Here is a 20,658-nt window from a genome sequence, read left to right as displayed (position 1 = left end):
CTCGTCATCTTTTGGAGTTTTTGCCATTTTGGAAACGCCTGCGCCCCGAAACAATAATAAGACTTTCAGACCCTTTCTACGGTAATACGCTCTGTCATGATCATGTCAGACCAATGTGTTTTATGTGGAGAAAGGGCATGGCATTGTTTGGTACTGTCATGCCATGCTCTCTCTCAGGTGTCTAGTCTCCTGGCCCCGCCCCCTTGTTTCTCCATGAGCCGTCCCCTTAGTGTTTCATCCCAGTCACCTGCCCGTCACTCTCCCTGTGTAATCATCCCATTGTTAGTGTTTCCCTTAATTTAGCCCCAGTTCTCTCTGTCCCTTGTTGTTTTATTGTTCCTTGTTCCTCGTCTTACCTTGCCCTTGTGTTCCGGATACCTTGTTCCTGTTTGCTGTGGATTTATTAAATCAAAAGACCTTTTTTGTTTTGTTTTGTCCCCCTTGATGGAGGTTTTTGGTTTTAGTGCTTGTCTTGATTTGTTCTGTTTTTCCCCATTGTGGGTTTTTGTTTTATGTTAATAAAAGTTTATTATTTAACCTTTTTGTCTGCCTCCGCCATGAACTGTGTTTTTGACTTGAAGCAGTGCTGCCCAGACCAGTCTGTGTGTGTTACAAACTACTGTGAGAGCATGCTGCTCCATATGCTTTCCAATGGCTCTTGCCATACTTTGGTGTCTGCGCAGTCGATCAGCAGTTGGCATAGCATCGTTTTAAATGAATAACTTTTATTTTATTTATTTTACTTCAATTTTAGGGGGAAAGATTGACAAAACTCTTGAAGAAAGTATATTTTCCTCCTAATTAAATGAACCATTAATCTATTAAAGATTTGGAAATGACCAGGTACACCAACTAAAAAGGTTCACATGAAAATTGATTATCATTAAATAATTTTCAAACAATGAAAATTGAAATGGTTTGTGTTCATTCAGTTTTTTTCAGTTAGATAATGATCAAATATTTTCATCATGATCATGGTGTGGGACAAAGATAAAACCTTCACATAGAGACATCTGAAGAGTAGTGAAAATAATGCTTACCCTGTGTCATCATGGTGATGTGTATTTGTGTTTGACAGGTATTCTGACTGTAAGGATAATGAAGAAAAGACGGGACTGGAAACTTGATGGATGAGTAAGAGTCTTTGAGGAGCAGCGCAATGGCAAAGAAAGGTCGAGTCAAAGGCGAGAAGCCTGAAGCCCTCATCTCTGCCCTACAGGCAGCCAATGAGGAGCTCAGGTCCAAACTCACAGATATTCAAATTGAACTACACCAAGAAAAATGCAAGGTACCAGTGTGACATCCCTGCTCTTTGAGTAAAAGACCTCACAGACCTACTGTTCATACTTTAAGATTTAAAGATAGTCTTCATGAAATCACAAAGTTCACTTATATGATACAAGGGATTCAGAAGGTCCTGAAAGGCAGAGTAAATCTGCCCTGAACGTGTAGCATTTACTACAAACCTTCCTTCCCTGTGTCATATTATGTGTTTATGAGAACTGATGATGTGTTATTTAGCTCTCATACCATCCAAACTTTTACAAGGTTTACATTTTTAAAATCCAAAGCTAGGTTCACCTGTTTACATACTGCTTATGGTTTAGAAAACATAGTTACTGTTGTAAAAAACGTGTTTTGCCAATTGTAACCAGTGCAGTAAAAAGCCATGGTTATCACACTTTTACAACAACAAAAACATGGGGAATAATGTGAGATGTTCCAGGAATAACACAGCGATCAGGCATACACAGGCACAGCTATTGACAAACAGGTTTTTGTAGGTGACCAAGCTGGAGCGAGAGAAGGTGCAGGAGGGCAAGCGCATCCGAGAGCAGGAGCAGCATCGCCACACGGTGGCTCTGACGGAGCAGCGGGCGCGCTGGCACGAAGAGAAGCTGAAGGAGCTCGCCGCACTACGAGAGTCGCTTACACGACAACATGAACAGGAGCTAGCGCGCACCACTAAAATCAAAGAGGGCGAGATCCAGCGTCTTCGGACTGCACTCAGCGCGCTGCGCGACGGCAGCGGAGAGAAAGTACGTACGGCACTGACGCTGGAGGCCCGAGAGGAGGCCCGGCGCTTCTTTGACCATGAGCGAGTAAAACTGCTGCAGGAAATAGCAGAACTAAAGAGCAACAAACGACAGACGGATGAGACACTTAACACTTTGATCATAGCTGACAAGATGAAGGCCGGTGACTTGCGTTCCGAGCATCATGCGCACCAAGAGCAAATCACCAAGATTAAGTGGGACTGTGAGCGTGACGTTCGGCGGTTGGTAAGATATTATTTTCATACAAATTACACCATAATAGCAAGTGGAGGAACATCAAGCAGCACATCTAACATTCCACCACAAACCTGTGGAACACGTCAGCTGTTTGTAAATGTACAGTTGTTGTTACCACTCGTAAAATGGGTCAGAAAATCTACCAATGCTTGACATTTTCACATGACTGCTTTTTCAACTTTATTTGTGTAATGTAGCTGTTGGAGTATAAGCAATATATAGAATATAACAGTTAAGAAACTTTTCAAACAGACACTATCTTTATTAACCTACCACAGATTTAACCATCAAACACAAATTCTCGCCTAAACTACACTTTGTCATAAAGTAATAGTAATAATATGAGAACTCTAAATCTTGCCGTCCTTAGACCACACAAGTCACCGGAGCAAGGGCATTATTTTAACTAGATGTGAACTTTGAATTGAAACAGTACTTGGGCTGCTACTGAGACGTTTCACAAGAACACAAGTTTAGTCTGAGAGAGGGCCATAATAAACCCCAGGTAAGTGAGTTTGATCAGGGTTTGAGCTAAACTCTTCAGGACATTGTCTCTCCAGGACCAGATTAGAGGATTCCTGAAAGCAGATATTTATTGACAGATGAATAAACATGATCTTTAGGCTTAACATTATATATATGTCTTACCACATACGTTTAGCAGGATGTCCGTTTTTAGATGCAGAAATCAGAAGCTTTGGCTTCAATTACAAATATCAGGGACCGTTCATTTAAACGCACCACATTAATCAGAAATCCCTCAAATATATGTTTACTTTCATATCTGTAAGGTGTAAGCAAAGAAAGAACATAAATATACAGCATATTAAAAAGTCAGTATGTGAGCGCGCGGCTGTTTGCATGAAATAAATATAAACACTATTTAAATTGTTGTTCTTATGGTGTACCAATTGTTCATTTGGAGACCAGTCTACCACATCGCTACATCGTTCCCCATCATGAGAATAATTCACAACGTTATTTGAGGACATGGCCACAACCTTTGTGGGACAAAAACTGGAACTTTATCAAGACGTCTTCGGAAGGTGGTCATAAAGTAATGTCACGCTGACCAAATGAAGACTAACTGGGGACATCTTTGGAATGTACTGTGTTTGCTAGGCATATAGGTCTAGTATGGAAGTAGGCAATTTAGGATGCAATTTTTTTGAATGACTGTTTCCTCATGCCACTGGGCACCCTAGAGGGCGGGGCTTGATGATATAACAATGTGAACCATTCATATACCTTCACTTGACCAGCACTAAAAGTCCACTGTGACTCTGATTCTGTACGTTTTTTTCTTTAAAAATTGAATTTCACTGTTATACTGTTCAGTACAGTAGGTAGTGGAACCAGAATGGCTATTACCCGCTGTGTTGAGTGCCGCAGCAGGTAATTACACATTTACATGAGAAACTTGTTTTTCAATATTTAACCAGCAGGCAACACAAAAAAAAATCCAAACAAGAGTATAGACATCTATAATGAAACACGCAAATTAAACGCCAGTTATAGTGAGTAAAATTAAATTATTAAAGCAAATTCAATAATACATTTTAGAATAACTCTTAGAAAGTCTTTATTAAACATACCGCCAGGAAATACACAACAACACGTTTAAATCTATTTGTTTTTTAAGTGTAAACCCGCTTTCTTTCTTTCATACCAGCTTGTGCAAAATAGACATCCATTGTGCCCTTTAAAGGAAAAAACTTTGCACCAGCACACTTTTCTGATCTTACTCGCTGTATTTCTCACACAAAACATACAGTCACCTAACCGTAAACATCAATAAGCACACATAACAGGCGACAGGAGGATTATTCTGTTTGAGTACAATCTGTAAATATTGACCAATATAATTTTTCCTTCAGTATGTGTATGTCCAGAAATAAAGGCTTTGTGTTTGACAGTCTGACAGTATGTTTATCTAGAAATGCTTGAATGGTAGTTTTTATAACTGTGCAGGTGGATGAGATCAAGGCGAAGGACCGAACGATCTTCTCACTGGAGAAGGAGCTTGAAACAGCGACAGGCTACGCTCAGAGATTACAGCTACAGAAAGATGCTCTGGATGAGCAGCTGTTTCTGGTCAAAGAGGCAGAATGCAACCTGGGAAGCCCAAAAAGAGAAATCCCTGGACGAGCTGGAGATGGAGCTGAGCAATGTGGGAGTCCGGTAATGAACATGACAATGTCTTCAGTGACACAATGAATATGTCCTTGTCAGCATTTTTGTTTTGTGATTAGTCTTAATTTTATCTACAGTGACAAGGTAGTATATTTCCCACTTCTTTCTGGTGACTCTGTCTCTTTCTCTAGACAATTTTACATTTCTTTACAGGATTTTTGATCTCCAATTTTCCCTCTGAAGCAAGGGATCCCTCAGGGATCAGTTTTCGGTCCGTCATTATTCTTCAACTACATACTACCCTAAATACAGTGTTATCATTTCTATCTGAATTACATCCAAATGTAATATTTACAGATTTAACATTTCAATTCTGGATTGCTGTAATGCCAGTTTTATTGGATTACCTGTCAATTGCCAGATTACAATAGATTCAAAACTTGAATCTTAAAGCCTATTCTGTCTGATCTCCACTGGTTACTGGTGTTTTTTCACTTTAAGTGCAAAATCATACTGATCACATTTATCTCTCTATGTGACTCTGCTCCCCGCTGTCTCTGTAAAGTGCTTCTCCACATATCAACTCAGTCACTTTTGTTTTCTGTCTCTGGCCTTCTGTCTCGCTTCTGTAAGAAGTGCTGCATTATCACTATCTATGAATTCAAAACTCAACCCACAACACTTTTTTATTAGGGGTCAAGTCCCGAAGGGGCGGAGAACCCTATTCTATCCGTTAGTTTTCTTCTTATTATTCTTCCTCCTGTTCCACTATGGCCCAGGACCGTACGCAGGAAAGTTATGACATTTTGCACACAGATACTGGACCAACATTATCCAGAGCAAATGTGGAGTCTCTTAACTCAATCCCTCTAGCGCCACCAACAGTCCAAAGTGTCATGAATTTTTGCCCTTAACTTCTGAACCATACACTGTAGAAACAAAATTATTTTCCCACTGAATCCTGAGCTTATTCCTGCCACTGAATTGTTCAAAAAACATACTTTTTCGAACTCGTCCTTGAGCTTTTCACCGATTCGTTCGAAATTTGGTATGAAGCATCTAGAGACAGTGCTGACAACAAAGGCTTTTCGATTGGTCAATGCGTTCTTGTACCGCAAGTCATTGAATTTGATGGAGTGCTCACCATAATGAATTTGAGGCTGTATCTTTGCCAAATTTTCTCATATCAACACGAAACTGTGGTAGGTGTCATCATAAATCTGACCTGAGGTAAATTGCTGTGTGTCGGCACAGCACCACCTAGGGTCTGAAGTTACGAAAAAAGTTACAGTTAAAATTAATTTTTAGTTTTGTTCGAAAATCTAAAAGTTGGTCTCGTTAGATGCAGCGTGTCATGCCCAGTCGAACGATATCCAGTTTTCCCATGTCGGCCATTTTAGGCATTGGCCATATTGAATAATGTAGCTTGTAATCAGAAGGTTGCAGGTTCTAATCCCAGTGCCAGCAGGTCATGACTGAAGTGCCCTTGAGCAAGGCACCTTACCCCTGATTGCTCTGCAGTAATGTGCAACTGTAAAAAACTACTTGTAAGTCGCTTTGGATAAAAGCGTCTGCCAAATGAATAAATGTAAATGTAAAATGCTCTATTTTATGAACACACTAGTGTATTGTTAAGAAATTCCTTATGGGTCATCAGCACCATGCCACGAGAGAGCCCATACAGTTTCAGACCAGCGTCATTTGGTGGTGAGGAAATATATTTACAGGCCTATAACTTCGGCTGTGGTTGACAGATTTCACTGGCCCTAGTCAATCATGGCCTCCTAATAATCCCCTCCTTCTGAATTGGCTCTGTCTCTCCTCTCCATCTATAGCTGGTGTGTGGTGAGCTCGCTGGTGCGGTTGTACTGTGGCAACATCCAGGTGGATGCTGCACACTGTTGGTGGGTGAGGAGATACCCCACTCATACAGTATGATGTAAAGCGCTTTGGGTATACAGCAATGCACAATAAAGCGGTATATAAATGCCTCATTTGTAGTATTCGTTTACATGGTAGGTGGGTGAAAAATGCCAAAAAAGTGTACATGCTTATTAACAAAGTGTACACTTTGATTTATGGGCACAGTCTGAGCTACCTAGTGGCTTTATAATTTATAAAAATGTAAATTTTCTTTACATATTTTCATTGGCACATCTTGTTCGCCGCACAGAAATTTGGTGACAGCCCCACCTAGTGGATAAAAGTTATAAGCAATTTTCCTATGTTCTATTGAAATGTGATAATCCGACAAAATATTTCCTCAGTCTGCCAATGTGGGCGTTGGCCATTTTTTTGTGTTAAAATGCAGTATTTTAGAAAAGCAATGGTGGATTGCTAGTTAACGTGGTATGGTTCATTGTATATGTTCTAAGAGGACCTGTAAAGTTATAGGCCTGGTGGTGAAGAGATATAACAAAATGTATTAATCTGTTTGTAACATATGAGAAAATAAAATGATTGTTATTCGATTCACATAAGTATATTTGTTGGCTCAAGCCGAGTTCATTGATATCAAAGTTGTCATTTTCCACCATACTTCCTGTCTGCCATATTGATTTATATAAAAATATACTTTTTTGAATTCCTCTTACAAAAGTCTTATTTGCATTAAATTTTGTATATAGCTTCTAGAGACTCCCCTTAATAAAATCAAGGTAAGCACACCAAATGGTTATGTGGCTGTATCTTCGCGATACTTTTGTGTATTGACAAGACACTTGGTGTGCATCATCACTGGCACACAAGTGCACACAAGTGTTGTGACAACGCCACCTAGTGGTCAAAAGCTATAAGCAATCACATCTTTATGCTTTTAGATATCTGCTGTGCAGAAACTATTCACCAGGAATGTCCACATGCATTTCCTTTTTTGCACTTTTAGGGCTTGAACCCGTAATTGCTGCTTGCAGCTATATTTTAACGTTCTTATGTGTTTGAATCTCAAGCCAACTTTATTCATATAGCAATTTTTACAATGTTCATTGTTACAAAGTAGCTGTACATGAAACAAATTGACTATAAACAAAACATTTAAACTTGTACAAGTAAATTCAAATATTGAAAACATAGAAGACAGACAGGCACACCGGTTCAAACACACCCACATACAAAACACTCACAACTCCACACACACAATATGCACACATACTAGCATACACAGACACACACACACGGACGCGCATCCGCACACACATGCACAGTGGTTATCCCAGAAAAGCACACATTTAAGATTCCTATAAGTAATATTAAATAAGTTTAGTCAAACTTATTCTCATTCTAAAGCAGCCCTCCCGGTCAGGAAAACAGTACGGTGGCGAGGAACCTAAACTCCCAGAGAAAACCTGGGCTGTTGGTGAAACCATTGAAACCACCCGGCTCCCCAGGGCGTTGAGGTCCCGGACTGCAAGTTTTGGGCATTCTCTTACCTCAGTCAGAGGCGAGAACGCTTCGGGCCGAGATTGCCACCCTTCTTGAGACGGGGGCAATCGAGCCCGTCCCTCTGGCCGATATGTCTTAAGGGCTACAGCGGACTGCACCCCATCTCATCTGCGGTGATCGCAGAAGCGCAACCTGGAATCCACACGCTACCAGGGTCAGTTTGTGGTTATCAACCGGAAGGAGACATAGTTCATGTCTGGGTTCTCCCGCAGCTCAGATCGTTTCTTCTGCTCGCGAGGGTCGAACATACCAGTACAAGGTCCTGCCCTTCGGTCTGGCACTGTCTCCCCGTGTCTTCATGTAGGTCATGGAGGCTACCCCCGCTGCCCCCACAACTATCTCGACGACTGGCTACCGGCCCACTTGGGAGATCTGTTGCGTACGCACAGGGACCTTGTGCACCAGCTACTTGACCGATTTCGCTTATGCGTCGTTAAGGCCCCGTTTGAGCCCCTCGGAGGACCCAACCTTCGTCTTTCACGATGAAGACATGTCCCTTGATGGCGCTCGACCCCTAGGAGAGTGGGGAATCTGCATGCACCCTCTGGGTCAAAGTGCCTGGAGCTCGTGGGCAATCCCCACCTGGGTTAGTCCCAAGCCTGGCCACGTGCCTGAAGCCCCACCACTCGTTCAGGGAACTTGGGGAACTTGCAGGTGCTCCCCCCATGGGAGGAAGACCTAACCCACACATATCATGTCCAGCACGCGCCTTGCGCCTTTGTTGGATGGACCCAGAGCTCAGACACTCTGAGTGGCTCTGTGTCTGTGTTGGAGGACAGCTGGGAGGCTATCTCCAAGTAGAGACTGGTGCACTCGATCGCGGACTCCATCACTTTGGCCCACTCGTGGGCACTGCCTCAGTGCGCCTCTTTGGCAGACATCTGCAGAGCTGTCGGACTGGGTCTTGAGACCTACGGTCGGTTGGGCGTACACCTGCGATACACGTTCTCCCCTCTTCAAGTGAGTAAGTGCACTACTCCAGCCTCCCTACTTCCTCCGATTGACTAAGAATAAGCGTCCCATCCATCATTTGGGTGTTCACATACTTCCTCAGTGGGGAAATAGCACTTCCCAGTGCTCCTTACAGTGTTGGGCAGGCCATCTCGCCTCTCGAGTAACAAGGCCACCGCCGGTCCGGCTGATAAGACAAGCCTCTCGTCGTGATCACACAAATTGATGCCTTACTACACCACTGGATGGTTATGATTCACGCATACGCTCACTTTTGACGCAGCACCCTGGCATTTTCGATAGGAATCCCATTCTGTCAGTCCCGACACAATGTCAAAAGGCAGACAGAAAGAGAACGTCTTGGTTAAAGCTGTAAGCCCGGTTCTCTAATATTTCGTGGAGCACAGTCGAATTCGGCGAATGTGAGATTGCGTTGCAGTCTGGGGTATGATGTTTTTAGAAAAACTGAGAAGTCACCACAGTCAACCATTCACGGATCAGCTGCAGGCGAAGGGATCAACAATGAAGCCATGTTAATATCCTTACCTTGGATAATGTTAGATCTAAGAAGGGAGGACACAGTTACTGCAGCAGGTGAGATGAAACGCCTTTCAAACAATTGAGCTTGATCGGCGGTGGATTGAGATTGTAATTAGGTCGAGTGGAAACATCGATGAGCGGAGTCTGAGTCGTCTGAGTAGGAGGCAGAGTTGCTGAGGATGTGTAAGAATCATTCGTGGGATCATAAAATCCAGAGAGATGAGGAAATATCGGGAAGGAGCTGGAAGAGCTTTTAGGTGCAGCAGGGGGAGTAATCCAAGAAGCGCGGCCGGCGAGCGCATTCTGAGAGGTCATTACTCTGGAATCCAGGCCTTTAACATTAGCTCTGACTGATAGGTCTTTAAGGGCTTGGAAGAGCTGATCATTAATATCAGTGGCTCCATGATTGGAAGGAGGTGACGAGGTCTGCATATTCCTTTTTGCTGGACGGGTTGAAGATGCCTTAAATAAACGTTTCCTACCAGCTTGTTTGGGTTGAGTCTGCAGTGCGGAAGCTGAGTGAGCAGCTTCTTCAGGTAGATCGGGTGGGTTACCCAAAGTGTTTTGGGCCAAAACCAGCCAGTGTTCTTTAGATAGTCCTTGTTTGAAAGGGATAACTGTAGCTTGAAATATGCTAGTAATCCTTTCCTTCGAACATTGAGCCCATGGTGAGTCTTGACATTGTATGCTAAGCCGTAGGGTAGCGGGAGATGGAGGAACAAATTCAGTGTATTCACAGACAACAGAGGTATTCTGTGACATTCTGAGTTTGCAACTGAACGCAAGTGATAACGTCAGTATCTGCCAAAGCAAAAAGGGGGTGAGTAGTGGGTTTATGTAGTCTGTGTTGGATGATGATTGGCTGGAACTACTTGTAATATATGGCGTAGCATTGGGCTAAAGCTCCCATTTCCCCTCTGGCAAAAGTTGTTTCCTCTGCACAAGCAGTGCTTGCACAACAAGGCTAAATAAAATTAAGTAAATTTAGTAATAAGGTAAATTTTAGATTTAAGGTTAGCCTATAATTAATAATCTTATAGCAGTCTATTGCATTTCGCCCAATGTCGTATAAGCCATTACTAAAACATCAATTAATAACAATCTTGCAACCAGTCCATTATATTTGATACGCTGGTTAAGAAACAAGCAAAAATAAAAGTCATGTTGGCAAAGTAATTTCATGATTTCATGGCACTTTCATGACATTATATAACAACTTTTGTTTTTTTGTATTCCCATTATGGAAAAGGGCTATATGAATGAAACATTACTATTACATGAGGAGCTGCTAGATCACATTTGGGGAGTTTTCCAGACAGTGCAAGTTAAGGGTACACTCCAAATGAACACAAAAAGTATATAGAAGTAATCCAGCATTCATTTTGTGATTAAAAACAGATTTTCTGCCATCCACAGGTGGCTTTTTTTGAAGCATTTATAGATGGACTGACCCCATACTCGTGGGTACATTTCATTTACAAATTTCCTGTAAAACATGCTGTCCACACACTTTAATGCATTAACCTCTGTCTTTGTTCATACGTTACAATCTGGTGTTTTTATGCAATGGTTTTCATTTAATGACTTATTGGTGATAAACAAATCAACTGGAACTGCTCACACTAGAGTGCCTCACAAAGATGACGACAGTCAGCTCACGCTCGGAGTGAGTTTTTCTGATTCATAGACAGTTTTCTGTGTACTGAGCAAATGTATCTGTGTATGTTTGTCAGGACATGAGGAGAAACCAGAGACGCATGGCTGACCTGAAATCCACCATCCGCAAGCTGGAAGACCGCAATTCAATCTTAGTAGATGAAAGAAATGAGCTGGTGAGTTTATTTGTCTGTACATAAGCAGCGTTTTATTTAAGAACATATTTATACTGCTTGGGAATGTTCTTAATCTTCCTTTTAAAGCAAATATGAATACATTACTTTTCAAACTCTATCCTAGCGTTTCATGGCTTTACAATCTGAATTGTGGATTCTAATTACTTGTTCTCACTTGCATTTAGCTGAAGCGTGTACGAGAGACAGAGAAACAGTGCAAACCTCTACTGGAAAAGAATAAAATATTGAGCAGAAAAAATGATGACCTGAGCCAATCCATCCAGCGGCTGGAAGACAAAGTCAAGTGTTTAACCAAAGAGAACAATGAAATGGTATCTTACTGTCACTGTAATTCAACTCCAGTATTCAGCTTTATGCATTTATGTCAATAGATACAATGTCATCCAGGGCTGTATGTTAACTTTTTTTGCACATAGCGTTGGTTCTACAGAGGTTTAAAGTTTTGTAGCACAGGCCAAACAGTTGTAGCACAAGTATAAAACATCTGTAGTCATGTTTGAAGTGCAGGTTGTCACACAAATAGGCAGCGAACTGACAAAGGACATTCATGTTACAGATACAGGTAAATTAAGGCCATGATTTTTTTAGTTTTTCCGGTATTCCTGTTTCCTTTTCAAATTTTCTGTGTTCTCCGTTTAAGTCTTTTTACTACAGAAGTAAGATACGGTAGTATATTATATACCTTAGTATTTACTACAATTAACTGCAGTAAAATGTGTAGGTACTATTGTAACGGTATGTGCACTATAACCAAGATGAGGAGCCAGGAGTAACAAGAAACGTATTTAACAATCCAACTAGGTACATGGAAAGAGACAGGAACACAGCAATACAATAACTGACAAAGAACTCAGGAAGAGAAAGAGCTTAAATACAAAGGGTAACATAATTAGGATGAGCAGAAACTGGTGCAGGACTAATTAACTAATTATCAAATCAGGCAAAGTAACACAGATTATAAAACCAAACAGATTAAAACTGTGGTCAAAGGTTCGACTGAGAAGGGAGGGTCAGGGTTCAGGAGGTGGGCGTGAAGCAGATGATGGGAAGAAGTTCTGAGGTAGGTGTCTGGAGCAGGGGGAGCCAGGTGGTCAAAACACAGAAGGTCGAAACACAGAAGGCGAAACGGACGGCTCAGGCGACGAGGCAGAGGCAGGGACCCGGAAGATGGAGGTGGAACCGGAGGGAAGGAGGAGCCATGGGGCGGAGTGAGGAGTCATTGCTGGAGAATTGGAGTCCCGAGGTGGCGGATGGTCGACTGAACAAGGTGGAGCTGAAGGGACGAGGGAACCTGGTGGGGCTGGTTGGATGACGGGCCACGGTGGGGATGAGGGAGGATGGAGCCAAGGTGTAGACGCTGGGTCTGAGGGCCAAGGTGGAGTCTGGACTTGGACTAGAAGACAGCAGACAATATTTCTCTTCATTTACCCAGTCCTCAATGGACAAGTGCTGTAAAAGCTCACCCTCTACGGTAGGAGCAGGGGTGGAGCTTCCCTCAAAGCACTTCGAACACCACCAAGACTCCCAGAGTGATGTACAGTGTTGCGGGCTCACGCACCTGATCAGACGCGTCTTGAGGCTCAGGCTCCGGGGCGATGATGGGCTCAGTGGCAGATTTGCATGCTGGCGCTCGCATCCATCAAGAGGGTGGGGGATCTGCAAGCATTTTCCGTGTCCACAGATTACCTAAATTTCGGGCCCGGTGATTCTCACGTGATCCTGAGACCGGCTACGTGCCCAAAGTTCCCACCACTCCCTTCCGAGACCAGGAGGTGAACTTGCAGGCGCTCCCCACATGTCATGAGTTAGTTCCCCTCCTGGAACCCATGACCTTCCCCAGGTGGACATCCACCTTGCGGCATCCCGCACATACCTCCCATGAGCTCTTCCCTACCGGTAAGACCATGTTGATGTTTCCACTGTATTCCCCCCCGAGGGTGGGAAGTGTTTTCCGTAGCGCACCTCCCCATTGAGGGAATGGCGCTTACCCAGGGGTCCTACGGTACCGGACGGCTCTCGCCAATGCAGCCGTCTGAGATGGCCGAGGTCAACGCCTAGGCCGGTAAACGTCGCTTCGCTAAAGATTGTGACGCGGCTAGTGCTGTGCCGTTTTCAATAGGAACCCCACCTGTCGGTCCGACACAACGTCGAGAGACCGACAGAAAGGGAACGTCTCGGTTACGTATGTAATCTCTGTTCCCTGATGGAGGGAAAGTGACGTTGTGTCCTTCATGCCACAACAATAGCCGTCCGCTGCAGCAGTCACGAGATGCGCTCAGGCTCCTCAGCACGAAAGGTGACTGAATGTGCAAATTTCATTAGCCAATTTCATTGGCCTTTTCAAAATAGTCAGATGTTCTCAAGGGCGAACCCCATCTGTCGGTTCGACACAACAGGGAACAGAGGTTACATACGTAACCGAGACGTTTCGCCATCAGTTAACCTCACTTACCAACTAGCACAACGACAAACGCACTTGACATTACAAGCTCCACCTAGCTCTGTGCAAAACGATGTGCATGTGCTACACTGTGAAATGTATTCTTCGCACAGACTGATTTCTTTGTAGCATGTGCAGCATAAATGTACTGTACAGCCCTGTCATTCAGACGTTTAGGCTCACATGTTTTTTGCGATCTTACAAATCTGTTGATCTGAAATGAGTTTTGTACAAACATATTACTTTCTATTATTGAAAAACTGCATTCTACAGCATTGTTGTTTTGATGTATTCAGAAAGACAAAATCAGTTTTCATCCTCCACTGAAGAAGCTGAAGTCTCTGAATGATCTGGATCAGGCCACGGATGATCAAGAGATTGAGTTCCTGAAGCTCCAGGTCCTTGAGCAGCAGAGCATGATCGATGAGCTGACACGAGTGAGTGTTTCCTGTCAGCGAGTGAGTGTTTCCTGTCAGCGAGTGAGTGAGTGAGTGAGTGAGTGAGTGAGTGAGTGAGTGATTGAGTGTTTCCTGTCAGTGAGTGAGTGTTTCCTGTGAGTGTATGAGTGTTTCCTGTCAGCGAGTGAGTGTTTCCTGTCAGCGAGTGAGTGTTTCCTGTCAGCGAGTGAGTGTTTCCTGTCAGCGAGTGAGTGTTTCCTGTCAGCGAGTGAGTGAGTGAGTGATTGAGTGTTTCCTGTCAGTGAGTGAGTGTTTCCTGTGAGTGTATGAGTGTTTCCTGTCAGAGAGTGAGTGTTTCCTGTCAGCGAGTGAGTGAGTGAGTGAGTGAGTGAGTGTTGAACAAGCTCTCGTCTGTGTGTGTTTTTCAGGACAGAGAAAAGCTCCTGAGGAAGAAGAGGCATAAACGCAGCAGACCTATAAAGGTGTGATCACTGCTTTGTGTTTTTCTCATAAAAGTTCAAAAGGTGCCATTACAAGTATCTTTATAAGTCATATGGATGTATGATGCTTGAAAGCTTTCGGCCAGTATTAGGTGTATTTGTTAAAGAGCTGTCTGAAGAATTTTCATGAAAGTGATATGAGCAAAACACCCCAAAGAAGGAACATGAGGGTCTGTGAATAACGTGGGTTTCTGTTCCTTCTTTACTTCCATGATAAAGTTAATTTTTACCGAGACTTGCTCATGTGTTCCTATATGCAGAGACACATTGTTGTAGATACTTTTTATGGGTACGATGAAGAGTCGATGGATTCAGAGACCTCCTCCGTGGCCTCGCTGCGCATGGATCGAACTCCAGCAACACCAGATGAAGATTTAGAGGAGGTGAGCTTACATGGACTAGATTCTGTTTGATGGGTCAGCTGTGGCCTAATGGTTAGAGCGTTGGGCTTGTGATCAGAAGGTTGCCGGTTCTAATCTCAGTGCCAGCAGGTCATGACTGAAGGGCCCTTGAGCAAGGCACCTTACTCCTGGTTGCTCTGCAGTAATGTGCCATAAAAACTACTTGTATAAAAGCGTCTGCCAAATGAATAAATGTAAAATGACCATGTTCACGTGTCGTTCTGCAGGGGCTGGTGGCTGAGGAGTCTGAGTTGCGCTTCAAGCAGTTGACTCGGGAGTATCAGGCTCTTCAGAGAGCTTACGCCATCCTGCAGGAGCATAAAGGAGGTGTACTGGATGCTGAAGCGGAAGCAAAGGTTCCTGAAATTCTTCTCAAAGGCCATATATGCTGGACTTGCTGTCTGGCCGAAATGAATAAATCGAACTTGACATTGTCCATCCGTCCTGCAGCACAGTATGATGTGAAATAGCATATCTTTTCTTGAGCAGCTTTACACGTCATGGGTTTGTGTGTGTTTTCTGAATAAAACATTCAGTCTTGGTATTGGCAGCGTAGAAGTGTAGCAGTCTTAAAGCTACAAGAACACAATACCGTTGTGTATTGTAATATCACAATTCTGAGAGAACGATCTACAGTAGCTGTTGTCCTGACCCAACATGTCCTCAATGATGTTGATTTGAAAAGAGGATTGAAAAGAGGCACAGTTTGTTCAATGACATTCTGGTCATACGAGCCGAAGCATGTACTGTACTTGTCATTGATGTGTTGATGTGTCTCATTGAACTGTAGGCCCACGAGCAGCTCCAAGCAGATGTTCAGAGGTATAAAGCTAAGATTGAAGACTTGGAAAAAGAGCTTGCCTTGAAAGGACAGGTAAAATATGTTCTCATATTGACCAACTCAAGGCTTTATATTCAAATCAACATGTGATGATATGATTATTTCAGCGGCTTACTTATGATTATGGTTCATGCGCTTTCTCTCTCACACAGGACTCAAAATGGGTGGAAGAGAAGCAGTTGTTCCTCAGACGTAACCAGGAGCTTCTGGACAAGGTGCGTGTGAACAGCGTGATTCTCACCGTGTGTTTGTTTATACACGTCATGGTATAGATTAAATCATTGGAAACTGGCCTTTTTTATTATTTTGTACTGTTGTCTGAGGTCTAGTTATGACGCTCAAGTTTTTATGGGCGGGCCACATTCAAGACTTGGAAGTTAACGCCCACAGCTATGATTGGAAGACAGTTCCAAAAGACAGCGGTGTACCCTGTGATATACATTTCTGTTTGACAAGCAATGTGCTTATTTGGTTAGACACGTAGGTTACACATAATAGCACATATAAAGCGATCTCTAACAAAGTAATAGTGATGCATCGTAAGATCAGCGAGCAAAGCAGCGATCCGTTCTCCAACAACCACACGACAGTCACACACTCGCTTTGAATTTCTGCAGATTCTCTTCAACATGTCCATGTTGAGTTTTGCTTTGTGCAACTTTATGTGTGATCAGGTTGAAAAGTTGCAGAATGAGAATGGAAAAGTTCAGCAGGAATTCCAGGACTCTAAAGATCAAAATGAACTGATGGAGTTTCGCATACTGGAGCTGGAGGTCAGATCAATCTCTCTCTCTCTCTCTCTCTCTCTCTTGGTGTGAAGTGTGTGACGTGATGTGTTGATGTTGACAGGAGCGAGAGAGGAGATCTCCTCTGTTTACACTTCAGATTCATCCGTTCTCTGAGGGAGTGAGCGCTCTGCAGATTTACTGTATAAAGGAGGGAGTGAAGGTAAACACAAATGATGATGAAGTGCACGTTCAGTTCTGTTCAGGGTTTCTCTTTGAAGAGTCGCTCATTTCTGCTCTCATCACAGGACGTGTGTATACCAGACCTCATCAAACTGCTGGATATTCTGGGTGACAACGGGGTACGACACTGACCCATCACAACGTGTGACGTTATCATCACATACATATCAGAATACTGTGAACACCAATGTGTTTTCTTCTCCAATCAGAACTTAAGGAATGAGGAGCAGGTGGCCATTATTCAAGCCAGTACTGTCCTGTCTCTTGCTGAGAAGGTCTGTCACAATATATTTCATTCTGAACAAAAGTATTGAATGGTTTGTCAGGAGCACACGTCAGATGTTTGTCACTGTGTGTGTGTGTGTGTGTGTGTGTGTGTGTGTGTGCAGTGGATTCAGCAGATTGAAGGCACTGAAGCCGCTCTACATCAGAAGATGATGGATCTGGAGCTGGAGATGGTGAGTTCACATCCACACACACACATGTGAAGTAATGAATCTTCTGGAGGAGATGAATGAAATGACACGGATGTTTGTGGATTGTAACAGGAGATGTTCCGTAAGCAGAAGGGATATCTGGAGGAGGAGCTGGACTATAGGAAACAGGCCCTGGATCAGGCTTACATGGTAAAAAACACTTTGTCAACATTGTTCTGACATTCTACTTCATTTTGAAAGGCAGTGTATTTTAAACTGGGGTCAGAGTTATTGAGGGGGTGTGGCGTGTCATGGTGGGGAGCTTGTGTAAAAATATACATGAATAATAAACGCTTCACACTGACAGTATCTGACATGACCACAGGGGCGTGTCCAGGATTTTATACATGGGGTGGAAAAGGGGGACAAAGAGCACAATGAAGGAGGCAATACTTAAAAATGTAAATCTTCATTTTTGCAGTTGCCTTGTCGGTATTAATGAATACTGTGGATTTTGAGTTTGATTTGGATCGTTGTTCTGAGGGTTTAGATGAAACAATAGTAAAAGAATAAATAGTGTTTTCATCAATTGTTTGAGAAAAGTGGGAATTCTCCCCTTAGATGACTCGTACTGAGGATTTATTAACTTTGGGCAAATCTTTTAGATTTCTGCATATACATTTATATTCAATGTTTCTTCTTGTATATACAGTCAGGTCCATAAATATTGGGACATCAACACAATTCTAATCTTTTTGACTCTATACACCACCACAATGGATTTGAAATTAAACGAACAAGATGTGCTTTAACTACAGACTTTTAGCTTTAATTTGAGGGTATTTAAATCCAAATCAGGTGAACGATGTAGGAATTACAACAGCCTGTATAAGTGCCTCCCACTTTTTAAGGGACCAAAAGTAATTGGACAGAGTAACAATCAATAAATCAAACTTTTTAATTCTTAAGTCAATTACAGCCTGAAATCTGGAACGCATAGACATCACCAGACACTGGGTTTCATCCCTGGTGATGCTCTGCCATGCCTCTACTGCAACTGTCTTTAGTTCTTGCTTGTTCTTGGGGCATTTTCCCTTCAGTCTTGTCTTCAGCAAGTGAAATGCATGCTCAATCGAATTCAGGTCAGGTGATTGACTTGGCCATTGTATAACATTCCACTTATTTCCCTTAAAACCTCTTTGGTTGCTTTCGCAGTATGCTTCGGGTCATTGTCCATCTGCACTGTGAAGCGCCGTCCTATGAGTTCTGAAGCATTTGGCTGAATATGAGTAGATATTATTGCCTGAAACACTTCAGAATTCATCCTGCTGCTTTTGTCAGCAGTCACATCATCAATAAATACAAGAGAACCAGTTCCATTGGCAGCCATACATGCCCACGCCATGACACTACCACCTCAATGCTTCACTGATGAGGTGGTATGCTAATCATGAGCAGTTCCTTTCCTTCTCCATACTCTTCTCTTCCCATCACTCTGGTACAAGTTGATCTTGGTCTTATCTGTCCATAGGATGTTGTTCCAGAACTATGAAGGCTCTTTTAGATGTTTTTCGGCAAACTCTAATCTGGCCTTCCTGTTTTTAGGCTCACCAATGGTTTAAATCTTGTGGTAAACCCTCTGTATATTCCCTGCTGAAGTCTTCTCTTGATTGTTGAATTTGACACACATACACCTACCTCCTGGAGAGTGTTCTTGATCTGGCCAACTGTTGTGAAGGGTGTTTTCTTCACCAGGGAAAGAATTCTTCGGTCATCCACCACAGTTGTATTCCGTGGTCTTCTAGGTCTTTTGGTGTTGCTGAGCTCACTGGTGTGTTCTTTCTTTTTAAGGATGTTCCAAACAGTTTATTTTTGACTTAAAGTTTTTTCTGTCTCTCTGATGGTTTTGTTTAGTTTTTTCAGCCTAATGATGGCTTGCTTCACTGATAGTGACAGCTCTTTGGATGTCATATTGAGAGTTAACAGCAACAGTTTCCAAATGCAAATAGCACACATGAAAAGAACTCTGAACCTTTTTTCTGCTCCTCGTAAATGGGATAATGAGGGAAGAACACACACCTGGCTGTCGTGAAACAGGGAGAACGTGGTGGAAGAACCCAAGTGAAGGCAGCAGTGAAGGGGTTAACAGACTTTAATAAATGTACAAACACAAAACAAACACCCACAATGGGGGAAAACACTAACCAAGACTAAAATACCAATTGAAAACAAATACTTCCCACATGGGGGGCAAAAACAAACTACTAACTCTACACAACGTCACACAGAGAATAAGGAACAAACATCTAAACAGTGCACTAGACCACGAACACTGGGTAACATAGCGCACAGGCAGGGAAACAAGTACAACGAACGTGCACAAGACAATAGACAAGAGGGCATTAAAAAAGGAAACTTACAAAGGAGATAACAATGGGCAGGTGTGGGTAATGAGACACAGGAGGAAAGCCATACTAGGAACGAGAGGGGGCGGGGCCAATGACGAGACTGGAGAGAATAAATATTAGTTCCAGATTGACAATAACATGCTTCTCTCCACATAAAACACACGGGTCTGTCATGATTCTGCCCCTAGACCAGAAAATCAAGACAAGAGAAGGCAGAATCATGACACCTGGCCATGGAACAGCTGAGCAGCCAATTGTCCCATTACTTTTCATCCCTTAAAAAGTGGGAGACACATACAAACTGTTGTTATTCCTACATCGTTCACCTGATTTGAATGTAAATACCGTCAAATTAAAAATAAACGTCTGCAGTTAAAGCACATCTTGTTCGTTTCATTTCCAATCCATTGTGGTGGTGTAAAGACTCAAAAAGATTAGAATTTTGTCGATGTCCCAATATTTATGGACCTGACTGTACGCTGTTTCAACGGTCACAAGATACACTCTCCTGTAAACAAGCCATAAACTATGTGAGATAATACCGTACATCATAATCTCTCTCGTTTCCCAGCACAGTTTGTAATTTCTGAAAGAAAACTGCAAAAACTTGCTATTTATAACTACTTAGTAGATCATTGCTCACTAGTGTAGTTCTTTAAAAAAGCCATCCCTGTTCCATCCCGACTAAGCCAGGGGTCTTCAACTACTCTTCTTTGAGGGCCAAATTCCAAAAGTATAAAAATGATGAGTGTCAGTTTTTGACCATATCCTAATTTCTTCTGTTATTTTGTATTCCTGTTATTAATTGCATTTTGTCTCTTTTGGCAGGCAAACACTCTTTTCTTTTGCTTGACTCTTTGATAAGAGCAGTGCGCAGTGTTTTTTTGTGTTGCTAGGTAGCCACCGAAACCGCTGTCTTGTCCATCAAGGATTATAACTCGAGTGCTCTAGTTGCTGTTAACTGTCATATTTTCAGAAACTTTAAAAAGGCGTCTGTGTCCGCCAACACAAATATCTCCTCCATCATTGCAGTCTACAGACGTTTCAAGCAACCGTTCCGTCACCACATTGGAA

At 42.7% G+C, this 20,658-nt stretch overlaps 1 protein-coding gene across 1 annotated transcript in view; it reads left to right on the top strand.

Moving 5' to 3' along the window:
* Window positions 1–20,658, top strand: part of jakmip2 (janus kinase and microtubule interacting protein 2) — a 45,696-nt gene that overhangs the window by 13,740 nt on the left and 11,298 nt on the right. Inside the window, exons 2-18 of the mRNA XM_079486234.1 lie at window positions 1,079–1,288; window positions 1,785–2,282; window positions 4,266–4,475; window positions 11,093–11,191; window positions 11,377–11,523; window positions 13,949–14,089; window positions 14,479–14,532; window positions 14,811–14,933; window positions 15,179–15,307; window positions 15,742–15,825; window positions 15,945–16,007; window positions 16,467–16,565; window positions 16,642–16,740; window positions 16,826–16,879; window positions 16,970–17,035; window positions 17,150–17,218; window positions 17,309–17,386. Coding sequence (XP_079342360.1) covers window positions 1,160–1,288; window positions 1,785–2,282; window positions 4,266–4,475; window positions 11,093–11,191; window positions 11,377–11,523; window positions 13,949–14,089; window positions 14,479–14,532; window positions 14,811–14,933; window positions 15,179–15,307; window positions 15,742–15,825; window positions 15,945–16,007; window positions 16,467–16,565; window positions 16,642–16,740; window positions 16,826–16,879; window positions 16,970–17,035; window positions 17,150–17,218; window positions 17,309–17,386 — 2,142 coding nt within the window. The 5' untranslated portion in view covers window positions 1,079–1,159. The remainder of the gene's footprint in view (window positions 1–1,078; window positions 1,289–1,784; window positions 2,283–4,265; window positions 4,476–11,092; window positions 11,192–11,376; window positions 11,524–13,948; window positions 14,090–14,478; window positions 14,533–14,810; window positions 14,934–15,178; window positions 15,308–15,741; window positions 15,826–15,944; window positions 16,008–16,466; window positions 16,566–16,641; window positions 16,741–16,825; window positions 16,880–16,969; window positions 17,036–17,149; window positions 17,219–17,308; window positions 17,387–20,658) is intronic.

The sequence above is a fragment of the Barbatula barbatula genome (genome assembly GCF_947034865.1).
Source record: "Barbatula barbatula genome assembly, chromosome: 22".
Taxonomy (NCBI): Eukaryota; Metazoa; Chordata; class Actinopteri; order Cypriniformes; family Nemacheilidae; genus Barbatula; species Barbatula barbatula.
This window is presented reverse-complemented; position numbering and strand designations above follow the sequence as displayed.